General features: G+C 41.8%; 1 protein-coding gene across 2 annotated transcripts in view; it reads right to left on the reverse strand.

Annotated features, from left to right (window-relative positions):
• Nucleotides 1–389: 389 nt before the first annotated feature.
• Nucleotides 390–26,035, reverse strand: part of SND1 (staphylococcal nuclease and tudor domain containing 1) — a 956,786-nt gene continuing 931,140 nt past the window's right edge. For both annotated transcript variants that reach the window (XM_073579241.1, XM_073579240.1), the window contains exons 19-24: nt 21,958–22,081; nt 16,473–16,542; nt 5,227–5,340; nt 4,939–5,142; nt 1,103–1,147; nt 390–890 (exon numbers count right to left, since the gene is read on the reverse strand). In XM_073579241.1, coding sequence (XP_073435342.1) covers nt 825–890; nt 1,103–1,147; nt 4,939–5,142; nt 5,227–5,340; nt 16,473–16,542; nt 21,958–22,081 — 623 coding nt within the window. In that variant the 3' untranslated portion in view covers nt 390–824. The remainder of the gene's footprint in view (nt 891–1,102; nt 1,148–4,938; nt 5,143–5,226; nt 5,341–16,472; nt 16,543–21,957; nt 22,082–26,035) is intronic.

Here is a 26,035-nt window from a genome sequence, read left to right on the forward strand (position 1 = left end):
GCTTGGCCATGTTAAATGCTGATGTCAGAGATTGACAGTGGCATCTAACATGCTAACAGCTGTGAGTGGATTGCGATATCACCGGCGGCCATTAGGGGCATATGTCCGCTGATGATTTCCGCCTTCATGTGCCGGAAAACATTTGGGCTGAGTGGGGGAAGGCGACCTATGATGTACCTATACATCATAGATCGTAAAGGGGTGATATACAATTCTCAATGTCTATTGAAAGTGAATTTGCTTGTTGCCCCAATATCTAGATAAATTTAAGGGAAATATGCGCTTAATTGTATTCTCCATCTATTTTAGAGAGAAAACTCCTGAAGTTGCCATTTAATTTTGAGCAGACCTGTATTAGAAGCTGTAAATTACTTTACAAGACACCACCATTATGTAATTAGAACGTAGTACTTTATTGAGCCATTAAATACACAAGACAAAACATATGACCCTGGACACTGGATATGGGAGGAAACAATTACAGTTTGAGGGATATAGAGGACTGCACAGTTAAAACGTCATCATTTAATTTGCAGAACATGATTTGAGGACGCAGGACTGAGTTACGAGAAAAAATACAAAACTAATATCAGTCCATCTAATTAATTTTCCATAATAAAAAAAGAAAACATAAAATAAAGATTAACAGATGCTGTATGAACCGTATGCACTGATATTTGGGAAGTTTTCAATTGATACAAATACTTGTCCAGGATTAAGCCTGTATTCCCCTTCCAATGTATCTGATGTTACTTCAATGGACCAGGTGATAGAAAGCCGTGAAGAGGGAGGGGGGTCTCTGTCATCTTTGGAATGGCACCCTTTTAGCGGCTGTAACCAAACTCATCAGCATCATCGGCACGGAAGTCGCCATAACGCCACAGGTTCAACTACATACAAAGGAAAAAAACCCATAATAAAATATGACTTGTGACTAGAAGAGCAGATTACTTTCCTCTGAAAGTGAAACTGGATTTCCCTGGAATAATACATGGCCACACGGTCTCAATTATATACAATAAGTATAGTGAGAATCCTGTAAAAAGGGAGCTCAACCCTTGCTTGTTCTTTAGCATTGTATTAAGCAGAAATAGTAACTTACCCTTGCAGATTTTGCAGATTCCTGAGCATTCACATACTCTGCAATCTACAGAAAACAGAAAAGGAAGATTCAGAAACTCGCTATTTTACAAGCCAGCAATAGTACTAACTTGGTCTCTGTGCACCATATACAGTAAGTGTAACTCCTTGTGGAGTTTGACAGCAATCTGCTGTGATACTGGGAACCTGAGCATCTATTGAGAAGAGGTTATTGTGTCAGGCATGAGCTTGTGAGGCTCAGTGGAACGTATAAGCCAACATATCCCCTGATTGCAGAGCTGTAACAGAGCCCAACAAAGCTACTGATTACAGAAGCGCACAGGAGACAATTTGGTTTTGCCAACAAAGAAAGCCAAGTACAGAACATGATCTAAAAAGCTAAGCTTTTAACCCTTCCTTCCAATAAGTGAGAATATTCTTCCATCAGACAGTAAGTCACAGATATTTATAGGATAAAAAAGAGAATCATGAAGTCACATTTAATTGGAAGGGTTACTAGAAATGGCTGCAATAAACTTGCCCCATTCTTGTCTAGTGCTCCCAATGGCAGCTCATACAATGATCTCTTACTAATTATGGCACCAGCATTATTATTATTTTTTTGCTTCAAGAATTCTAACTTTTTCAGTTTATTCTGATTTTTTAACTGTAAACAAACTATGAAAGTTCCTGCTGACAGGATGAAGAAATCTTGACTACTATGAGGAATCGGTACTGAAACTATATTGGAAAACTATAGACCTTTTCGTTTTACGCTGAATAATATTTGCTAAATCTGGAACACCCCTTTTACAAGGACTAGCCAGGGAAGCAATTTCTATGATTACTACCCTGTTCATCATCAGCACCACTCCAGAGAAGAGGAAGACAATTGTCTGAAATCTGATGGATGACAAGGAAGGACAGAAATACGCTCAGAGAACTGAAGGCACACTCATCAGGCAAACTGGAAAAAATACAATTTTTTGCTTATACTGCTTCTGTAAGAGCAAGCTCCATAATATTCCTCTTCCACTATAAAATGTACATTAGCCAAATAAAAATGATTGACCAGATCATCAGGAGATCTGCCATACCAACACTAAAAATTATACCATTTTATTTAAAGCACACTATTAAATCAGTCAACATCCCTCCTCCATGAGCATCTAAGAGATGCCAAATCAGCATTTAGCACAAGAGAAATGTGCCGACAAGTTCCTTTATTCCCCACAATTAGAGGCCTGGGTGGCCATTTATTGGGCAAAATTAGCTGCCATTAGTTTTAATCTTACCTTTAATTAAAGTGACCAGTTCTAGTGACAGGTATGTATTAAGGTTATGACCTGCAACAACGTATACAATTGCAACTAGTTCTTAATCAAAACATTTCTTTAGCTGTTGCTTGCTTTTTCTGGTTCCTTGGCAAGAGAACAGAAAAGAGGCCAGTGGGAAGAACTAATGGTTTATTACTCAACTATACTTTTCCAAAAGCAGACAGAAATGTGCAAAAACTGGGCACTTTGGAAATATTCTAATGGCAAGTCCATATATACTGACTTAAAGATCACAGCTATGAATTTCAATGAAAGACAAAAGAAGCCTTGGTACAGAAATGTGTTCAACACAGGTCCCTAGTATAAAGAATGGATATGAAGAAGGCACAAGATACATATTCTACATGCGGCGGTGTAATTAGTATTAGGAGTCGCTTGTCTGCTTCATCGTGACACACTTCATCATGTCTATGCAATTACAAGGGGCTGCACCCAGTTCTTGAGCTCTATGAATTCTCACCATATTGATTTACATTAGTTGGGCACTGGGGCTTACAGTGGTCAATAACTTCTGCTGAATATCAATTAAAATTGCTCCTGTAAATAAGTCCGTTAATGAGCTATCGAGTTGTGCAGAGGGAGGGTAAGGGCAGCTCCTGCTTGTCAGTTCTATTTTTTCTGTCCTGAAGTGGCCGCATGATACATTTTCCAGGGTGAAGTTATACTCTGGTTACATCGGTAGCTAACTCACAAGCCTGCTGATACAGTTCACAACACAATAAAGAATTACCAATGGAGCAGGAAAACATTTAGTGATAATCACATTTAACAAGTTCTTAACCAGCATGAAAATTGCTCCTATGTTGCTGTGGACAATCTCAACACGATATGTAGAGGATGCCGTCCCTATGAGCTAACACTGCCCTAGAGCGCACCACCTCTTTCCCTGCCTCATCTTGCTAGAAGTTCTTATATTTTATGGTGTCTGCTGAATAATCTATGAAAATCACATACACAATATGGTAGGATTTCTTCTAACACAACACAAGTGTCTTACAAAATGTTCAGTTGTCACTTCGTGTTGAGGGTATAAGTATCCTAGGGTCATACAGATGGCAATAACATACGCTGAAGCACATTGTTCCCGTAAATTGTATTCAGATGCTGGAGAAAACCGCACACTGCAGAGTAGCAGGCAACAAAATACATTTCTGGCTAACAAAAACATCTAAAATTGATGATTTATCCTCATGTATTTATTGGAATACCTAGAAAATCAGTAGTGTGGGTCTAGTGTTTGATAAGGGCTGGGCATCCTGCCATAAGTCTCCATAATGTACACTGTCTCTGCTTTTTGATTATTAGAAATTTCAGCCATATTAACAATCATTTACCATGGTTTTGATGATTGATGAAGGGAGTGTCAACATATATAACCAAAGGACAAAATCAGTGAATGGCAGTCAATAAACAAAAATAGGAGAAAGTTAGATTTACAGTTGTGAAGTTGTTAAGGTAAAAGCCAAGTAAAAATTAAAGTTTTTTTCAAAGGAACTTGTCACTTTGTACCTACAGTCTGATCTGTGGACAGCATGGTACAGAGAAGGAGAAGCGGAGTAAAATATAAGTTTAATAGAAAAGTTTCAGTGTAACTAGTATGTTAGTGAGATATAAGGTGTGCACTACTCTGCGTTAGGTAGAGAGGGGTGAAGGCTGAAATGGAGAATCCAAATAAAGTCCAATAGCAGGAAATCAGCTTCATTCGCACGGAGAATTTTTTAAATAATTACTTGTATTTATTTAGTTACAGTACAATATTTCACCAAAATATTGTACTGTAACTAAATAAATACAAGCAATCATTAAAAAATATCAGTGCTAGTGCGGCCGATTTCCTGCTATTTAACTAGTACTTTATTCATTGAAATCCCTGGTGATTGTGTGTATATGCTTCCAGTAATGGGTCCCAGTCAGTCATTCACAGTCATAAAGAGCACACCGTCAAACAGTGAGTAGACCGCCCACTGGACTCATAAGCATACAACAATTATTGATTTCAGTGTATAAAATATGAGGTTAATCTGAAACTCTTCCCATAGATCCGCTTCGCCTGCTCTATAACATAATGCCTGCAGAACAGATACTTTTTTCTACATGACAGATTCCCTTTAGCTCAGCATTAATGAGTTCTGGTTTCTATATCAAAATATATTTTAGTTTCAAAATATTCTGGATTACTGGACAGACATGCAAGAGTGGAGAACTTTTAGGATGAAAATCCAAAATAAATTGGTAATACAAAATAACTGAACATTTTTTCTGAGGAATAATTTTGATAAGATACGTCTGGCCAGTTGTAATATTCCTAATATTTTTTTTTAAGGTGCTATATTTTTAGACTTTCTGGATTATTGGAGACCAGAATAAACTATTTTTACTGGGCCTTTTTTAATAACTGTTTGCAAATTGTTGAGCCCTAGGATAAAGTACATTCAGTCAACTGCCAAACGATTTCTGGTACAATATGCGGTAATAATACAAAAATAATTCACTAAGCGAGAAAATGTTCAGATTTACTCACCAGTTTCAGGAACTGTTTCTCCTTGCGCACATCCACCATGACCAGGCCTTCTTTTACCAGACCCAGGCCCACATCCTCTTTGGAGTCTGCAAATTGCAAAGTAACATGTGGACAGCCAGCGCCTGCATACTCCACATTCAACAGGCACTGAGTGTTCTGAATATCGCGCACCACATTGTCCACCACGTCAGCACGAGCGTCCTCCTGTATGGGGTAAACGATAGTCAATTATGACCACTAGGTAAGTGCATCATTGCACACACTCATCTTACTGGCCACTATACTCACATCTTGTGGCACTTGAATGAAAGCAAAACAATACTCTATAGCTTGTGCTGGGAGTGTACGAACACTGAAAGATGTTGGGAGGGTCCCCAGACGAGTGGAGGGCACAGTCTCTCTCTGCAAAACAGAGCAACAATTTGACAGGTGAAATACTCTAATAAAACATATGTAATCTTATTTCACAGCCAGAAAAGTAGACCGAAGGAAAACTGCAACATTTACGGGAGAAGCTGAGCTCTCATCAGACCACCATCAATATCCTGCGAACATTTCTACATAAACAGTAAAATCCTACGAGCATGCATATTCATACAGAGGTTACAACGAAGGGATTAATCTTGGCAATCATAGGCTGAGGGCAGTTGCCGGCAGCTGGGAGATGAAACGATGTCAAGAACGAAAATACATGTTAGCTGAGGGGCAATCCGGGGGTCTGAGCGGTATCTTTGCTGCAAGTTCATAGCTGCCCTGCTGAGCAGCCTGCGGCCTGCGCCTTACCTCGGTAAGGAGGGGGAACAAACAGCTCTGTTGACTACATAAAATAGAGAGCCAGCTTAAAATCTTGTTATGAAGCCATAAACTGAAACAGCAATCTAAAGTGGGCTACGGAATGAGAATGAGACATCTAGAAAATTCTGACTGTGAATAACTAACAGCTCAATTGTAAACTCAACATTAAGAGCTTGGACTGAAATAATTGACCAAATACTACAGATATCAATGTTGCAATCATTGTTGAAAAAGGATCATGTGAGTACAGTGCTCGGTGTTTGTCACATACTGCAGAATATACTACATCATTGTATCATTATGGGCTAGACTTACTTCTGCTTAGAATTTATCGTCTTCCTCCTTATTAATGTTTTTTATTTTTTTTTAAATCAAAAATAAAAATTAAGTGAAAAGCATCCTATCAGGTCATCTTTGAAGAGGTTTTTCACTGTCAGCTAAAATTAAGCTAAAACTGGTAAAGAACTATAGACAACCAAAAGAAAAATAATAAACATGTTCATAAAGCACCAAAGAAACAAACTATCATCAAAATGCATTGATGTGCGGGACGAATAAAAAATAAAAAAAAACAACTTTATTTATATACAAGATCCAATAAAATATGATAAAAAAAAGCATACAAGCACACACAAAAAAAGAAGTGGATAAACCAAATATGACTGATCCAACAAAGCCATCAAATTACAAAATGGTAAAGGCATCCTGCAATATAATTGGACAAACAATCACCAATTCAACAAAGCCATCAAATTATAAAATGGTAAAGGCATCCTGCAATATAATTGAACAAACAATCACCATATGGAAGAGAAAGGCAATGTTGCAAAAAAAAAATAAAAAAACTGTCCTAAAAGTTAATATATAAAAACAGGAAATTCTCCAAATTCTGGATACGGTTTACCCACTAAACCTGACGTGCAACACTCCTGACAAAGATGTGTGTGAAATCAGTTATAGTGGGTAAACTATGACCAGATATTTGGGGACTGGCTTGTTTTCATACATATACTTTTAGGACTGTTTTTTTTAAGAAGTTGTCCAACTTTCTTGTCATACCCCACGCTTGGCCCCGATAAAATAAAAAAGTGGTGTCGTAACTCCAGTGCGGTTGGTGATACATGTGAGCCCGATGCCCAACCATCGCTGGCTTCACTGTTCCCACCTTCTATCAAACTGAACATGAAGAGGAAGTCAGGGCTCAGCCGTAGCCCGGACTTCCTCTTCATGTTCAATTCGACAAAAGGCGGGGACAGAGATGCCATGCTGATTGGGAGCCAAGGTCAAAACAATTGCACAAAAGCCTCAGGGCCACGAGTGCCGACACCGCTGGAACGGCACCAGCACAGAAGGGGAGTATAAGCTTTTTTATTTTATCAGGACCAACCATTTAGATCACCAAAAAGGGGTCGTCCTAGCAGAGGATAACCCCTTTAAGGAATATGGCCTCTCTTTACTATATGGTGACTAGTTATCTGAATTATATTGTTTTGGGGCATTTCAGCCCTACTATACATCTGCGTTACATACAATATGCCTTACAGTTTTATAATTTGATGGTCTTGTTGAATCTGTCCAATGTGGTTTACCCACGTGTAGATGAATTATTATATATTTTCTGAATTTCCCCATGGTGGGACGATTAAAGGATTATCTTAGGTTCTATGATTAGCCCTGCACATGCTTGCCCTTACGTAAAGGTAAAAAAAATACAAAACAGCTATTATCTACCCAATAAATCCCCTGCTGCACCACTGCTCCCGTCTTCCCCAGAGTTCTGTGCTTACTTCCTTGCAGCAGTTATGTGCATCTACCAATGTATCTGCTGCAGTCATCCACTGGCCTCAGCAGTCCCATGCTGTCCACTGAGGCCAGTGATCGGCTGCATAAGTCAATTTAGGTAGAAAGTATAAAACTTCTGCAGGAAAGTAAACCGAGACCCCTGGGGAGCACCTGAGCAGTCAAAAGCATAGAGATACTGGAACACTAGAAAAAGCAGGCATTTTATTCATGTGGACATACAGAATAAAACCTGTTGTAACTGTGTGTTCTCATACTTGTTCCCAATAAGCTTTAAAGGGAATCCTTCAGCAGGTTCTTGCAATGTAATCTGAAGGCAGCAAAAGATAGAGGCTGAAACACAGAAATCAGGGATGTGTCTCTTATGAAACAGCCTGCTGTAGTTTACGAATAGTGAAGGATTTATCACTAAGAGACTAACCATTGCTGGGACAGCATTAGTCCGGCAATGCCTCCTCCCCAAGTGGTAAGCAGCTCAATGTCTACGGAATTCGTATATACAAGGCATGATGTGTGCAGGGTTAGCTTTCTCCGTCAGCTCTGCTTCATTCTAAATCTAAAAACTCTGTGTGAGAACTGCTGCACCTAGTAACCTAAGTGATACATCGTCAGATTCAGTTTCTCTTTGCCTACGTAATGCTGCTCTCAGATGAGGGAGCAAAAACCTGCTAACAGATTACCTTTAACCCCTTAACGTCCAATGACGGGCATAGCCCATCATTAGACGTCTCCCCTGTTTTGATGTGGGCTCCGGCGGTGAGCCAGCATCAAACCAGGACATGTTAGCTGTTTTGAACAGCTGACATATGCCCGCAATAGGCGCAGGTGGAATCGCGATTCACTTGCGCCTATTAACTAATTAAACACCGCTGTCACGCGCTGACAGCGGCATTTAACCAGCGCCTCCGGCTGCTAGGCCGGAAATACACGCATCGCCGACCCCTGTCACGTGATCGGGGGTCAGCGATGTGTTGGCATAACAACCAGAGGTCTCCTGGAGACTTCTATGGTTGTTGATGCCGCATTGCTATGAGTGCCACCCGGTGGTCGACACTCATAGCAATGCAGTAATTCAGCTACATATAGGCGATCTGCTCATCGCCTATATGTAGCAGAGCCAATCAAGTATGGGATGCTTCTAGCCTCCCATGGAGGCTATTGAAGCATGCCAAAATAAAAAAAAAAAATGTTTTAAAAATTATGAAAACAATAAAAAAAATAAAAGTTTAAATCATCCCCCTTTCGTCCCATTCAAAATAAAACAATAAAAAAAAAAATCACACATACACATATTAGTTATCGCCGCGTTCAGAATCGCCAGATCGATCAATAAGAAAAAAGGATTAACCCGATCGCTAAACGGCGTAGCGGGAAAAAAAAAATCAAAACGCCAGAAGTAAGTTTTTTGGTCGCTGTGACTTTGAATTAAAATGCAATAACAGGTGATCAAAAGGAACGTATCTGCACAAAAGTGGTATCAATGAAAACGTCAGCTCGGTGCGCAGAAAATAAGCCCTCACCCAATCCGAGATCATGAAAAATGGAGACGCTACAGGTCTCGGAAGATGGCGCATTTTTTATTTTTTTTTTCTAAACAAACTTTGGAAATTTCTTTTCACCACTTAGATAAAAAAGAACCTAGACATGTTTGGTGTCTATGAACTCGCAATGACCTGGAGAATCATAATTGCAGGTCACTTTTAGCATTTAGTGAACCTAGAAAAAAGCCAAGCAAAAAAGTGTGGGATTGCACTTTTTCTTTGCAATTTCACCACACTTGGAATTTTTTTTCCCCATTTTGTAGCACACAACATGGTAAAACCAATGGTGTCGTTCAAAAGTACAACTCGTCCCGCAAAAAACAAGCCCTCACATGGCCATATTGATGGAAAAATAAAAAAGCTATGGCTCTGGAAGGAAGGGGAGGGAAAAATGAAAATGCAAAACCAAAAATACCCCTGGTCGTTAAAGCAGGGCATCCTATATAAGGTGGAAAAACATCCAGCTCCCTAAATCTAAGATAGATGTCTGTGAATCAGGTTTAGGGTTACATATCTTAGTAGGAGTCACGTAGGTTCCTTGTAGAAAATATACATAGAACATTTGTTCACTTGGAGCTTCCAGTAAATATTTTCAAATAGAAAAGACGTTACTAGCAAATCATCACCCAGGAACTGGAAATGAACCGTGCACCTGAGTTACCAATATAACGGGTCTAGGTCATTGGAAAAGAAAAAGTTCTCCTTAAACTGTAACCGACGGTTTCATTTTTATCTCATATATCAATAGTACACAACTACACATGAAAATAAGAAACATTGTAATATATCAGAAGAATCTACTTTTTTCTCTGCCAGAATGCATCAGTCATTATCAAACTTCTCAATTCTGAAGTAAATCTGTATTCAGTGAAGACCGACTCTCCCATTACTGAGGAGATGGCGGCTGCTACTGATACAATTCTATGTAGATGGGGGGAGCTACAGGCTCCCTCCTCTCTAGATAGATGAGAGCTGCTGCTGCTAAGTTCTATCTCAGAAATGGAAAAGTGTCCACTAAATACAGAATTGGGAATTGTGATGACTGATCAACTGTGGCAGATAAAGAATCAGATTCCTCAAAAAAGATTGTCACGGGGTCCTTCTCTGATACCACACAATCAACAGAGCGAGGGAAGAGTGAATAATCCCAAGACCTTTATAGGCAAAACTAAAAGGTCCATAAACAATCCACCACACTGAGGATACAATAGTCCAGAACATGAATGTAGTTCAGTGACAGGATGAATGTCCAAGGAGATGAGAGTCCAATAATCCAGCAGACAGAGGATAAAATGGGTCAATATGCTTCTCCTTCTCTCTGATGTGATGTCTTCACACAATCATCACCACACAGGGTCTGACTTTTACAGCTCCTGTACTCCCCAACCCCCTCCTTATGTCCATGGGTAGTCAGACAGGTTGGGGCGGTTTTCAGGCCTCCCAGACCTGACAAAGGTGCCTTGGGGATTAAGGCACTACAGGGGGTTCATCAAGAGGCATAGATACAGTCAGGCCGCAGACAGTAAAGGGCATGTCACACTAAGAGATATCGCTAGCAATATCGCTATAACTAGTGACGTTATAGCGATATTGCTAGCGACATCGCTGTGTCTGATACTTACCTCCGACCGCTCCCCCGCTGGTTATCGCTGATCGCGCGAGAACGTTCAGGACTGTTTCTCGTCGTCAGCTTCCTGTGGCGCTTCCTGCTGTGAGGACGAGCGACGCGTGGAGCCGGGCGGGAGGACGCAGGATCGCCTCGTCTGACAGGTAAGTAGCGACCCCCGTCCCCAGCGATGTCGCTAGTGAGATCTGCCTGTGTGGCAGCTCACTAGCGACCACTTAGCGATGTACCAGCGATCCTGACCGCGTCATATCGCTGGTCGGGATCGCTGGTACATCGCTAAGTGTGACAGTACCTTAAGTAAGTGAGCTAATTCAATTATCAGACTTTTGGAAGGTAATTGAGACAAGACATTATGGGGAATACACGGAATGATACAGGGCAATAAGAGAACACTAAGGAAATCTGTAAAATATAAATAGACACAAAATGATACCCTCATAACATATCACACCATCACAAGATAGATAATTTCTGTTAGACAAATATCTAATAAAAATACTCCCTTGACTATCCACCTGATAGCACTGGGCAGTTTGAGAGTCTTTCAACCAAATGTGTGAGAGTTCAAATCCCACAAGGTAATAATCTCTTGGACCACTCTTCTACATTTGGCACTGTGTCTCCCACTGGTGGAAAGTGGGGGTAGAGTGACCTGAAAACTGCTGCCAATTAGAGGTGACTGATCAGCTGCAACTCTCACGTTTTTTCTGAACAGGAAGATAGAGGACACTGATTGGCTGCAGTGTTTGCATGATGCACACTACCAAATGTCCATGCCAGTAGACGGGTGGGATATTTCAGTGCGCGCCTCTGAATCCGGGAAGCGTACACCCGGCTTCAGAGACGCAGTGACACTGCCGGAAAGAGCGGCACACATGCGCACAATTTGCGTGAGCGGTGATGACGCCGCCTGAGCAAATTATGTTATCACGTGCAGGGCCGGTTTTAGACAAAGTGGGGCCCCAAATGCTAACATTGTAAAATCACACATTTAGGTTACATTATATGAGCAGGATGTGGATACAGGTGGCAGAGGGGCCTGTGCTGGCACTGTGGCCCCCATATTCAGGGGCCTTATATCAGCCAATGGGTCTGCCACTATTAGCTTTACACAGGAGTGTTGCTAGGGTCAGAAAAGATTGGGGGGCTCAAGCCCCAAGACAAAGAGTTGTCCCCCACCCCCTCTTAATTTTTTTTTTAACACTGCAGATAACACAGCAGGGCTCCCAACTGTCCTGGATCCAGCGGGACAGTCCCGATTTTGACACTCCCACCTGCAGGATTGTAGTTTTCCCCGCACTGCAAATCAGCCACCACGCCCACTTGTCATTTCAGAAGGGACTGTGTACCGATCGCCATACATTCCCTCTATGCGCAGCACACTCCAGAACAGAAGCCCTCCCCGGCTCACGTGACCACTCACATGACTGAGACCTCATCCTATGTAACACCAGAGAGAGCAGTAATAACTCTGAGAACAGATAATGTAGTACATGCCGCCTGCAGTCCAACGCAACACCACAGATAGCCATAGCGTTTCAGAGTAAGACTATGTTCACATGCATTTTTTTCAGTAGCCAAAACCTGTTCTATTGGCAGTAAAAGTGTTGTGTTCAAAACACCTGTTTTTCTTCTTGTTTCTGGTGTTCTTTACACTTTTTTCAGCTTTTTTTTAAAGTGAGGATATTTGCTTTGTCTACAGCATGTTTAAGGCCACGTTCATACGTTGAGTATTCGATCAGTATTTCACATCAGTATGCGCAAGTCAAAACCAGGAGGGGGAGAAATCCAGAAGTGGTGACGTGATGCTAGTATACTTTACCTCTGATTGTTCCACTGCTGTTTCTGCATTACAAATACTGATGTGAAATTTTGACCAAATACTGAACGTGTGAACAAGACCTAATAGTTTAATTCACCAAAACCACTTAAAAAATTGCAGCAAAAAATACCGAAGCAATATCTGCAGTTTTCTTTTTTATATTCTTTTATTGCTTTCTACGGGTGAAAACACACTGAAAGAAGTGACACGCTGCAGATTTAAAAAGCGCCACAGTTCAGAAAAAAAAACAAGCACATGCAGGAGATTTCAGAAATCTCATATGTTTTGCTGGCACTTTAAAAAGCCGTCCTTGGCCGTGTTCATATGCAGAATTTTTGCAGCTTTTTCATCTGCAAATAAGAAGTTTACAGCATTTTACAGCACAAACAAAAACTGAGATTTTCAGAGATCTCCTGCACACCCTTTTATTTTCTCCTGACTGAATTTCACAACTGCAGCGAGGTTTTTTAAATCTGCAGCATTTTTTAAATCTGCAGCGTGTCCCTTCTTTCAGCAATTTTTTTCACCCGTAGAAAGCAATGAAAAAGTTTTAGAAAAGCTGCAAATGTCGCAACGCTGTTTTTCGCTGTGTTTTTGGTGAATAAAACTAACTTTATTAAACATGTACTGAAGACAAAATAAATACTATACAAAAAAAACAAAACAGCAAAAGCTCTAAGGGTATGTGTCCACAGTCAGTAAACTCTGGATGCTGCGTACATCCGCAGCATCCAACCCGCAGCGTCCAGATGTTACAGCAGAGTGGAGGGGATTTCTAGAAATTCCATGTCCACTATGCGTGCACACACGCCCGCACCTCACCCGCAGAGACGGACATGCAGCACGACTCTCCAGACTGCAGCATGTCAATTTATCTTGCATAGATGCGAGTCTCCGCAAGGGAAATCTCACCTGTACAATGTATTGGACGCGGTGATTCTGCACATTTCAGTGACCACATGGGGAATCACCTGCGTTCAAAAGATGGCAGCACTTTAGACAGAGCACATGTCCACTGCGTCCAAAGTGCTGCCATTTCCGGATCGTCTGCACATACCCTAAAAAATGGGCGTTTTGAAAGCAGTGTTTTTACTGCCAAGAGAGATGCTTTGGCAGCAAAAAAAAAAAAATGCACCAAAAACACTGATTCCTATGCAAACCTGTACTATATATGTGTATGGCTTACCCTTATTATTTCACATAGGAATCCATTTATTTCTATGTCATAAATCCCCTGATTCAGCAGACAATATCCCTGTCTTGTGTCATCCAGACAGTAGTGACAGCAGGTCGCCCTGTCACATTACAAGCAGTGATTGGTGACTGCTCAGAGCTGATGCTGATCGCTGCTGTATGTGGCTGTGAATTTTGATCCTACAGCAATCAGCACAGAGCTCTGGGACCACAGTGAGTAAATCACTGCACTCTAACATGTCATTGCTTCTCTTACCAGGTTCTGTGGTTTTACTTAGGCATATTCATTCTAAGGACAGTGCTAGGAGCAGCCATGATCAGGACTCAGGAGGAGACACACAGAGCTTCAGGCATCTTCCTGACTGTCACTGTGCTGTAATCGGCCCCTCCCCCACTCAACTTTTAACCTGACTGCAGGGAGAAAGACAGGGGGGGGGCTCAAGGGGCTTTGCGTGACAGATGCTCCAGACTACAGAGCAATGCACAGCATTATTCACTGCTGTACACCCTCTGGACACTTCATAAATGGACTGCAGATGCAGGGGGCCCCCTTTGTAGGTGGGGGCCCCAACCATCTGCCTGGTCCAAACGCCAGCCCTGATCACGTGTGATAACATGGAGAGGGGGATGACTAGGTATGAGGAACAAGTCACAGCCCTCATTAGTACAGGAAACAGGGACATTATAAATGCTTTTTTTAAACCTCATTTGTACAGAAAAACGTTATACCGGGACATTTAGGCAGGGAATATACTGATACATAAGTGAATGCTGCTGGCCTGGAGGGAATTGGGGACCTGACAGGTTTCCTTTAAACATTTAGGAAATTCCACAACAATATAAAGGTATTGTCACACTTAGCGATGCACCAGCGATCCCGACCAGCGACATGATGTGGTCAGGGTCGCTGTTGCATTGCTAAGTGGTCGCTAGTAAGCTGCCTCACAGGCAGATCTCACCAGCGACATAGCAGGGGTCGGGGGTTGCTACTTACCTGTCACACGAGGCGATCCTGACGTCCTCCCGCCCGCGTCCACGCGTCGCTCGTCTCCACAGCAGGAAGCTGACGACGAGAAACTGTCCTGGACGTTCTCGCGCGATCAGCGATAACCAGCGGGGGAGCGGTCGGAGGTAAGTATCAGACATAGCGATATCGCTAGCAATATTGCTATAACGTCACAAAAAACAGTGACGTTATAGCGATATTGCTAGCGATATCGCTTAATGTGACGGGCCCTTAAGTCTTACCAGAGCAATATCATAATGAGACAGGTCAAAAAGAGTTTGTGATCTGATACATTTCCTCAATAAAGCTAAAAAACTAATCCATGTATGTTAGGAGTTCACAGCAAAACAACAAACAGCAAGATGGGAAAAGTCTGTGTAGAAATCATATATTAGTTGTTTCTCTGCTACATTAAATACCTAAAATGTAATTGCTCCCATAATTGTTAGGCTTACAGACTGCTTTGCCTGGTGTTAGGAATGTTCATCTTTCTTAATGCTGGAAATGGGTTTATTTGTTTGCTAACAGACCAGATTTACTCTAATAGAAGACACAGCCCTACTTCACACTGCGGCAGAGGGAAAAGATTCAATCTGAGGAAATATATTAAATTGAGCGTTTTTTATGAGTCCTCAGGGACCATGCAGGAAATGTATTTATGTAATATATATAATACAGAGACCTGGGAGATTTAGATCTCCTTCCAAGCTTGGGAAGAGCCGTCTTCCTAATCCCTTCAGCAGGTTAATGCTTTTGAATGCAATATTATCCGCTATTCAGGTGAGGTCATTGTCTGTAAACGCCGATCAGGAGCAAATTCACATAATACAGCTTCAATGCATTCATGTTTACAAGTGTCACTATAAGGATATGTATTATCACAACCTCCGATTATAGCTTTACTGAGCCAATGATATTATTTAAAGGAGAAGTCCAAAGTGTAAAAGAAGCCACAGAAGAAGACCTGGAGAAGATGTGCACAAAGCTTCTTGTGGGTGGGGAGTCAGCAATATCTAACAAAAATTAGGCCTACATGAAATGGCTCTTTCATACCTGGATTTCCCACTATCATGTATTCAGTTAAAATGACTTTTACTTGGGAAATCTGTATATTTAGCCAAGAAAGAATCAGATTTTTTACTCATCATTCATTCAGCGCAACAACCAACAAAGCATTAATACCTAGGAATAGCAAGACTAGTACAAATTTGCAGAGTTTAAAGATCAGGGACATACTAAAAATGGTCTTGTCACATGACTTAGTATAAGAAGCCAAACCAGAAACTCCATTTGCAAATATGGTTTGTGGTGTTTGCCCCTCATCAGTCCAATGCAAGAGAACTGATTAAGCTGTGTGAGAGGCCTTTAACACAGGGACTATGGGGTAACATTTCTCCTTGTGAAGAGTGGCAGAGCAGTGTATGGCGATATATGGCAAAGCCTTTTCAAGAGTCAATATTGACATTTAGGATTTCTAATTCCAATGGGTGGCACTAGAGTTTGTGCCCTCTTCCTCTCTGAAGAGGCTATTTGCATATGTAAATTCCAGAAGAGCATTGGATGGCTTATAATTCTCCTTATGCTGACTTGGCTCTCTCCACAAGGAGAAACTTCATAACTTAGACCACATTTCAAGTATTACACTCTTCACATGGATGAGTTTTATACCTGATAACTGCCTCATTAGGCCTTGTTGTCACATATTTTATATAGTGAATAATGCTATAACGGAGACAAGTAGGCACTCACATTTCCATAATCGATGTAAAACACATGAACCTTGGAGGGTGACTCAACCTTCTCCACACGAGCTCGGTACCTGGAAGAACAAAAAAAAAAGTAGGTTCTTGATTAGTGATTATTTCTATAATGCCAGAAGCTATAGCTACCAGGCATTAATTGATCTGAAGTACTTAAAGTCAAACTCTTTAAAAAGGCATACTGATGGGTTAATTAGTGGTACATATCTATGTAAACAACATCTCTTTCTCTCTTTCTTGGCATCACTCTCTGTGGCTCTATGAAATCACTTGACTTTTGATAAGTTAATAGAGATGCCTGGTTTGGTAAAAAAAAAATAAATAAAAAAAAATTATACATTCTTTTAGAGAATTCTCAAATTTTAGAAAACGCAACATTTCAAGATTTTTATCTCTTGACTAGAGTGGATAGCAGTTATTATTATTGTCGCTGTCCCTGGAAGACCTTTGCCATTTTGCATTACATGGACAACACACTGATTGGAATAAGCAGTGGTATAGCACGAGTTGCCAGAACCTGCGTCACATAATTTGCATCCCCAAACCCATGGACCATTACCAATTCTTGAGCCCCTTCCATCAGTGCCATACTGCCCACCCACTCCATAGGCACAAGTATTGCACGTTAAGGAAAGAATGATGGAATTATAGTTTGTCCTTTGACTCAATAGTTATTCTTTGCTTTTTGCTGAAATCAAACATAACATTTTAAAATAAAGTTTTACATTGTTCTATTAGATTTTCACTCTATTTAATACATTTTTGTATGTAACTCTTTATTACACTTGTCCTCAACCTATTCCTAACTCTAGTCCTAACCTTAGGTAATGTTAATCATATTGTATTTTTTTTCTTTTACAGGAGAAACTATATTTTTTACAATTTGAGATGGCTTCCCTGGAAGGTCTCTCCTCTCACTTGTACATTTAATGAGAGGATGGGAGCTGTGGCACAGTACAGTGTAGTGTTTGTCATTTAGATTGTCTCCTATGCTGAGTGCACCAACTGAGATGTCAAAACAGTTACAGGCTGCTGTACTCATATGGCTCGCTGACTGGGCACTCAAGGAGCCCCTATACCACACCAAAAATATGTGGCAATTGGAGAGTTAATTTTAACACTCCCCCCCCCCCCCCCCAAGAGTTTTCTTCCGGGAGAAACTGCCCCTGTGCCTCCATCTACCACTGAGAGTAGGCAATGTGTAAGGCCTGTTTCACACTTGCTTTTTTTTGCAGCGCGTTTTTCCCGCAAAAAAACGCGTTGAAAAACGCATACAAAAGCATACAACTGCTGCGTTTTTTTCAAGCATTTTTATGAGCATGCATGAAAAAAACGCAGCGTTTTTATGCGTTTGTATGCGTTTTTAGTGCGTTTTTACCGCGTTTGCATTTTTTTCCAACATTAGGTGGCCCCTCACACTAACCCAAACCATGACTTTACTAACCCTAACCCTGACCCTAACCCTGACCCTAACCCTTAACCAAACCATACTTAACCCTAACCCTGACCCTAACCCTTAACCAAACCATACTTAACCCTAACCCAAACCCTAACTAACCTTAACCCTAACCCTGACCCTAACCCTGACCCTAACCCTTAACCAAACCATACTTAACCCTAACCCAAACCCTAACTAACCTTAACCCTAACCCTAACCCTGACCCTAACCCTGACCCTAACCCTTAACCAAACCATACTTAACCCTAACCCTGACCCTAACCCTGACCCTAACCCTTAACCAAACCATACTTAACCCTAACCCTGACCCTAACCCTGACCCTAACCCTTAACCAAACCATACTTAACCCTAACCCTGACCCTAACCCTGACCCTAACAATAACCCTAAACCCCCTTAACTAACCCTAACTCTAACCCAAACCCCTAAATTCCATGGTTAACAAAAAAAAAACGCATGTGCAAAAAAACGCATACATAAGCATGCCAATGCGCACCCATAGACTTATATTGGGTGTCTTGCTGTAAAAAAACGCATTGCGCTCATGCGTTTTTTTGAGGCAAATCGGACGCACAAAAAATGCAACAAGTTGCATTTTGTGCACCCGAGCGCATACCGCGAAAAAACGCATGCGCTGTAAAACGCGTACAAACGCATGTGTATGCGCACATAAGCGCATCCCATGCAAAGTATAGGAAAAAAAAATGCATGCGCTATTTAGCGCTAAATTACCGCGAAAAAAAACGCAAATGTGAAACCAGCCTAACACTGAACTACTCCTGTGGAGGTGCCACAGGCAACCAAATACCTGGATTTCCCACAGATTGCAGTTGTCTGGGGGTTCCTTACCGGTGAAAATGTTATCAGAATGTTGTCAAATGACTACCTTAACACATAAATATTTTCCAAAGAGGGGAAACTCTTTAATCACCATCTTCTGGTTATTATTTCACTACATCTTGATAGGCAGCACGGTGGCTCAGTGGTTAGCACTGGAGTCCTGGGTTTGAATCCCACCAAGGACAACATCTGCAAGGAGTTTGTATGTTCTCCCTGTGTTTGCATGGGTTTCCTCCCACGTTCCAAAGACATACTGATAGGGAATTTAGATTGTGAGCCCCATCGGGCACAGTGATGAGAATGTGTGCAAACTGTAAAGCGCTACGGAATATGTTAGCGCTATATAAAAATAAAGATTATTATTATCTGTTTGCTATACACTACAATAATGATGCCTCATAACACTAAAAGAGGAGACCCGAGATGGACATAAGAAATCATGCTGATTTGGGATGAAAACAGGTTACTCAAATACTGAAAGGTAGCACATCAGTTTATAGATTTCACAAGTATTCCAATGTTAATTGGGACTAAATATGCAAAATTCCCAAATTTCTATGCTTATTCCCCCCTCCCAGAAAAAAGCTTAAAAAGAAAGTAGAATCTGGCACGCGTACATGCCGTGTAACATATCCTAAGGGTATAATACTGTGCGGCTAATTAATAGATTGATGTATGCTGTTTAAAGCCAATATACTAAACAACAGCTATAATTAGAGAACAGATATGTCTGGGAATTTGATGTTCCCTTTTAAAAGACATTTAAATCTGAGACATTTTCACAGAGGAAAAACTAAACTCTAGAGCAACTTGCATGTCCTCATTCATCAGGCTGTCTGTTAGTGTTTAATGAGAGCAAGAAAAGGCTCATCGAGAACACCGATCCATCCATTCCACTGAGCAGGGAGACAATCACTCTGGCTTTTAATGGGTTACTAGGTATTGCACATTAAAGGGAAAAAAACATCGATCCAAACTAAATATCATACTTGATAAGTCAATTAATATAAAACATTGCAACCATGCTTTCCTGACTGCATGGAGATTTCATGCCTATGTAGAAAAAAGGTTACAGACAAGAAAAAAAAAGAATCAATGGACATCAACAGCCTTTAGACATAACGAATTGGCATGCAAGCATAAAAAATATCAATGTGACAAAGGGAAACCTCTAAATGTTCGATTCTTGGATTCCCTGGAAACAAAAGCTCAGAGGTGTCTTGCAGCAGCCTATCCACCCTTCAATGGAATCAAAACATTGGTCAGCCTGTCTGAACTGCTGGTAAACGTCATCCAATTGGTGGTCATTGACAGACATGTGAATGGTCCCCGGACACAGACCCTGCAACTAGCATATCAATCTAAATAGAACATGTGAACAGCACACCACACCCATTAGATCGAATTTACACATCAGTTGTTTTTTTTTCTTAACTGGCACATGAAAAGCTGCTTTTTTTTTAGTTCACTGGATCTAATTTTGGTCTGTGTGCCAGTTTTTTACAATATGTCCATCATTGCCTTTCTCATTAGAAAAAAATACTTCAAAACTTCTACGACTTATTCAGTGAAAAACAGCCAGCACTAGGATGGCATTCGGATGGCATCTGAGTGCTGACTTTTTACACAAACCCATTCACTTGAAAGTGATATTTGGGACTGAACAAAGTAGGGTTTTTTGTGTTCAGTTTGAAAAAAAGACACTTGAAAAGGCACACTTATTGTAATGGGTCTGTGAACTATTGTTCAAATAAACAGAAAACAAAACCGGATGTGTGAATAAGCCTTTAGATCAGGGGTGCCCAACCTGTAGCTCGGGAGCGAATAGTCATTAATGTCAATGCTTTATTAATTTGAAATGTAATTTTTGGATTCCTAGAAATTCTAAAACCTCCATATGCAAATTCTATTTTGGACTGAAAATTATGGAAGCAGCAGCTGCTTTCCTGGCTGGTAAGTTGGCTATATTGGGCTTAGCTGCAGTAAATACAAGATACTATAACAGAACTGGCTGCTTATAGTAAATTATTCTACGAGCACAGACCTATGAAGAACTAAAACCACTGGCTATTAATAAGCTGCTACACTGTGCATTACACCACAGACTAGATATCCTGACAATGCAAGCAGGAAAGCATCTGTATGTCTTAAGGGATCAGCAGCGGTGCATCCCTCATCCATCTCCCACACTGCTGAGCTAGAACATGTGCAGGGATATTGAAGAAAGTGCTCTCATTATTAATGACTTGTATCCTCGCACTGACCGCACAGGACTGCAGACATAGGCTTGGGAAGTGAAGAAGTATGTACTCTCTTATCACTAGCTCTCTCACAATCTGCCTCACCTACTTACCGTGCATTCAACGGACACCAGAATTTGTAGATACAACAGTGTGGCCATAGTGTTGTAATAACCACTGCACATGTTTCACTAAGAAAAGCATGGGAATAATTTTTTTATCTTTTTTATCTATTTTTTTTAAATTTTATCTTTGGTTCGTTCCTTGTTTTCAAAACAAAAAAATCCAGAGATGTATACCATGAAAATAAATGACACCAGTCTGCCATTAATCACTCATAGGCTCCTAGGTTAAAATATATAAGCTAAAGTATCCTTTTTTTTCTCTTGATATGGTGTTGTTCGGAATCATGACAAATTGAATTACAAAGGGGTTCTCCTTTTCATAAAACGTTTCCATATCTTCAGATTGATGTAAAGAAACAAACTCCCCCCCCCGGATTCAGCGCTGAGTCTCCAATGTTTGGCTGCAGTAGTGACGTCACGTTCACATTGCTGGATGAAACCAATCACTGAGCCCAACGGCTCTGACAATATAGATGGCATGAGCCGCTGAGTTCAGCGATTGACTACTTCATTATTGACGTGACGTCATCGCTGGAGACAGAGACTGGCGGAGACACAACACTAGACCTGGAGAAGGTAAGTAAAACCCAGTTTGTATTTTTTAAAACAAACTGGACAAGTATTCTGAAATAAGGTCAGGGAGGACACACTGCAGTAAAAAACAACGGGGCTACTAGGAAAAAAACAAGATTAATAACTGTCTGAGCTATGTCTCAGATTGGGTACCTTTCACATATAGCACTGCCAGCATATAATGCAATGTTCCCAGTAGGATCACAACATCACATGAATGACATTGTCGTTCGACTCACCATTCTCCATCCACAAATTTAGCAATGCAGTAGTCTCCTCGGCGTGGGGAGAACGACCCTTCCAATGGGGGAGTGCTAGCAATTTCACTCCTCATGCTCTCCATGAGCTTCTCAAGCTGTGTACCTGCAATTAAAAACACAATGACAGAGTTGGGATAATAAGCACACATATTTTCATCATAAAGAATATACATTGAGAGGGGACAGGGAATCACCCACATTATTTTTTAATAATTAAAACTCTCATATATTGAAACATTCCTTATTGTATTGTTTATTTTGTTATTTAAAGTTTGTAGATTTCATTTTCTGTACATGATTTTGAGGTGGTGAGCAGACATCTTGTCTGAGCTGCTGTTAACAGTATTTAGACACAAGCTTAATGCACTGCCAAAACTTCAGGATCTTCTACACCAGGGATGGGCAATTAATTTTCCCGAGGGGCCACATGAGAGACCATGTGGAGGGCTGAACCAATAGCTTGAAATTAATTCTACTCAATATTAATTTATTAATATTAATTGTATCACTTAATATTGAGCAGAATTAAGTATGTTAACACCCCCCTATATATATATATAAACCCCCACAGTCCCTTATATACAGCATGAGCCTCACACAGCCTACTACATATGCGGCATGAGCCCCACACAGCCTCCCCCATATGTGGCATCAGCCCCACACAGCCTCCCCATGTATGGCATGAGCCCCACACAGCCTCCCCATGTACGGCATGAGCCCCACACAGCCTCTCCATGTACGGCATGAGCCCCACACAGCCTCCCCCATATGTGGCATCAGCCTCACGCAGCCTCCCCATGTACGGCATGAGCCCCACACAGCCTCCCCATGTAAGGCATGAGCCCCACACAGCCTCCCCATGTAAGGCATGAGCCCCACACAGCCTCCCCATGTACGGCATGAGCCCCACACAGCCTCCCCATGTACGGCATGAGCCTCACACAGCCTCCCCATGTACGACATGAGCCCCACACAGCCTCCCCATGTACGGCATGAGCCCCACACAGCCTCCCCATGTACGGCATGAGCCCCACACAGCCTCCCCATGTACGGCATGAGCCTCACACAGCCTCCCCATGTACGGCATGAGCCCCACACAGCCTCCCCATGTACGGCATGAGCCCCACACAGCCTCCCCATGTACGGCATGAGCCTCACACAGCCTCCCCATGTACGACATGAGCCCCACACAGCCTCCCCATGTACGGCATGAGCCCCACACAGCCTCCCCATGTACGGCATGAGCCCCACACAGCCTCCCCATGTACGGCATGAGCCTCACACAGCCTCCCCATGTACGACATGAGCCCCACACAGCCTCCCCATGTACGGCATGAGCCCCACACAGCCTCCCCATGTACGGCATGAGCCTCACACAGCCTCCCCATGTACGACATGAGCCCCACACAGCCTCCCCATGTACGGCATGAGCCCCACACAGCCTCCCAATGTACGGCATGAACCCCACACAGCCTCCCCATGTACGAATGAGCCCCACACAGCCTCCCCATATACTGATTGAGCCCCACACAGACTCCCTATATATTGTATGACAGTATACATCCTTCCCATAGCTTCCCCATGTGCTGCACGTCACCCCCATAGAATCCCCATGTGCTGTACGTCACCCCCATAGAATCCCCATGTGCTGTACGTCACCCCATAGAATTCCCATGTGCTGTCACCCCCATAGAATCTCCATGTGCTGTCATTCCCATAGAATCCCCATGTTCACCCCCCATATTCATACACAAAAAAAAAACACCACCACATACTCACCTCGTAATGTTCCCAGGCGTCCTGCTTCTGCCTCTGGAGCGCTGACTCTCCGGTGGTGCACAGCTGACGCAATGACATGACGCTGATTGGTGGAGGAAGTGGTTGGAGGCCCCTCGTCACCAAAGCTGACAGTGGGCAGGAGACAGCAAGCGGGCGGGCACGGTGGAGCCAGCAGGCCTCAGGTTTCCAGCCCCATAGCTGTCTCGGTCCGCGGGCTGGACTGAGACAGCCAGAGAGCCGGATGTGGCCCATGGGCCGCACTTTGCCCAGGTCTGTAACACAGTTTGTTTTAAAGTGAAAGAAGGAAGCAGGAGGAGGACATATTTAATCAAAAAGAGTGACATTTCTCAATTCACGCATGATGTGGGATTTGTAAAGTGCATCAAATACCTCAACATGTTGTGGATCGTGAGCCCTTGCGGGCAGGGTCCCCTCTCCTCCTTTTCCAGTTGTGACTTGTTTTGTTTAAGATTATTGTACTTGTTTTTATTATGCATACCCCTTTTCACATGTAAAGCGCCATGAAATAAATGGCGCTATAATAATAATGATAATATACCCTTACTGGATGGACCGCAGGAAGCAGTAAAAAGGCTCTGACTCATTTAGATTTATATAGGAGAGCTTTTTCGACACAACTTGTGAGTTCTTCAGAGGTCAGTATGCAGTAATGGGCAAAGGGAAGCTGTGATCATCACCTATTCTGAATGGTGGATTCTGTGTTATATCATGTGGTTATGGGTCATTATACTGCCTCTGATAAGAGATAACTGCTGAAATGTGATTTCAAAAGAACAGGAAGTGTTAAACTAATATTAGGCTTAGAGGTCAGTCTAAAAATATTAGGGATATGTATTTAATATAGAGGAAGAAAAAAACACCAATATAAATATGTGATTTAAACATAAGGTCATTTTCTGAAAACATACTCCATTTCAAGGCAGTGAGACAAAGCTGGGAGAGAAATCATCAGTACTAAAGGGCATGTCACACTAAGAGATATCGCTAGCAATATCGCTATAACTAGTGACGTTATAGCGATATTGCTAGCGATATCGCTGTGTGTGATACTTACCTACGACCGGCTCCCCCGCACATTATCGCTGATCTCACGAGAACGTTCAGGACTGTTTCTCGTCGTCTGCTTCCTGTGGCGCTTCCTGCTGTGGAGACGAGCGACGCGTGGAGCCGGGCGGGATGACGCAGGATCGCCTGGTGTGACAGGTAATTAGCGACCCCCGTTCCCAGCGATGTCGCTGGTGAGATCTGCCTGTGTGGCAGCTCACTAGCGACCACTTAGCGATGTACCAGCGATCCTGACTGCGTCATATCGCTGGTCGGGATCACTGGTACATCGCTAAGTGTGACAGTACCTTAACACATATTTCCATCAATATTACAGCTATCTAACCAACTCCTATGTTGTGCTTCACTTAGACCCCTGATAAGGACACAGGGCTCAACATAGATAAGGAAATCTTCAGTCAAGGGCTTTAACATACCAAACCACTTCAAGGCAGATGAAAAACTCTTTCCTTGAAGCAATGACATGACAACAAAGTTTGAGCGTTTATAGAAGCTGTTATATAGCCTTACATCTTATGACTGATGAACCAATTATTTATTAACCCAATTATGTTTTTTTTTTATTGGACTGAGTGTTCTTATTGATAAACGCCTAATAATAACATGTAGTACAAGACAGTATATGCTGAAATAGTACAGTAGCTTGAATGGCTGAATCCAAGGCCCCTTCATTTATCCAAGGATATTTCTAATTACCATAGATGTGTAACGAGTTTTAGAGATTGTTAATATTGCCTATGACAAATGCAGTCGCGATTTTCTAAACAGACATGAAGAAATGTGGTTACTACAAAAATACCGTGAAACAGCAGGATACCTTGATGCAGAAAGATGTAACATGTGTTCAATGGATTGTACCAAGTAAAAGGGTCCAGTTACACTTTTCTGCATAGTGAAATTTTTCATTATAGATTGCTTTTCTGTAGTATGTACAAAAGTAAACAAAAAATGTATCACTGCTCACTTCATAACACATGAGTGAATACTTCTGCAGAGAAAACACAAAACTAGATTATAAGTAAAAGCCACCTTATATTTGCATAACTTCATATTTGGCCTTCCTTAGAACTACTCCTTAGAAAGCGCTAGAGATGAACAAAATTCAAATTCAAAGAGATTTCACAATCACAAATACTGGAACAGCTCAACTTGCCCTTAAAAGGAGCGTGTAACACACATTGGGGTCTCCTAG

Source organism: Dendrobates tinctorius, unplaced genomic scaffold (assembly GCF_039654945.1).
Source record: "Dendrobates tinctorius isolate UK_male_01 unplaced genomic scaffold, ASM3965494v1 ptg000062l, whole genome shotgun sequence".
In the NCBI taxonomy this organism is placed as follows: domain Eukaryota; kingdom Metazoa; phylum Chordata; class Amphibia; order Anura; family Dendrobatidae; genus Dendrobates; species Dendrobates tinctorius.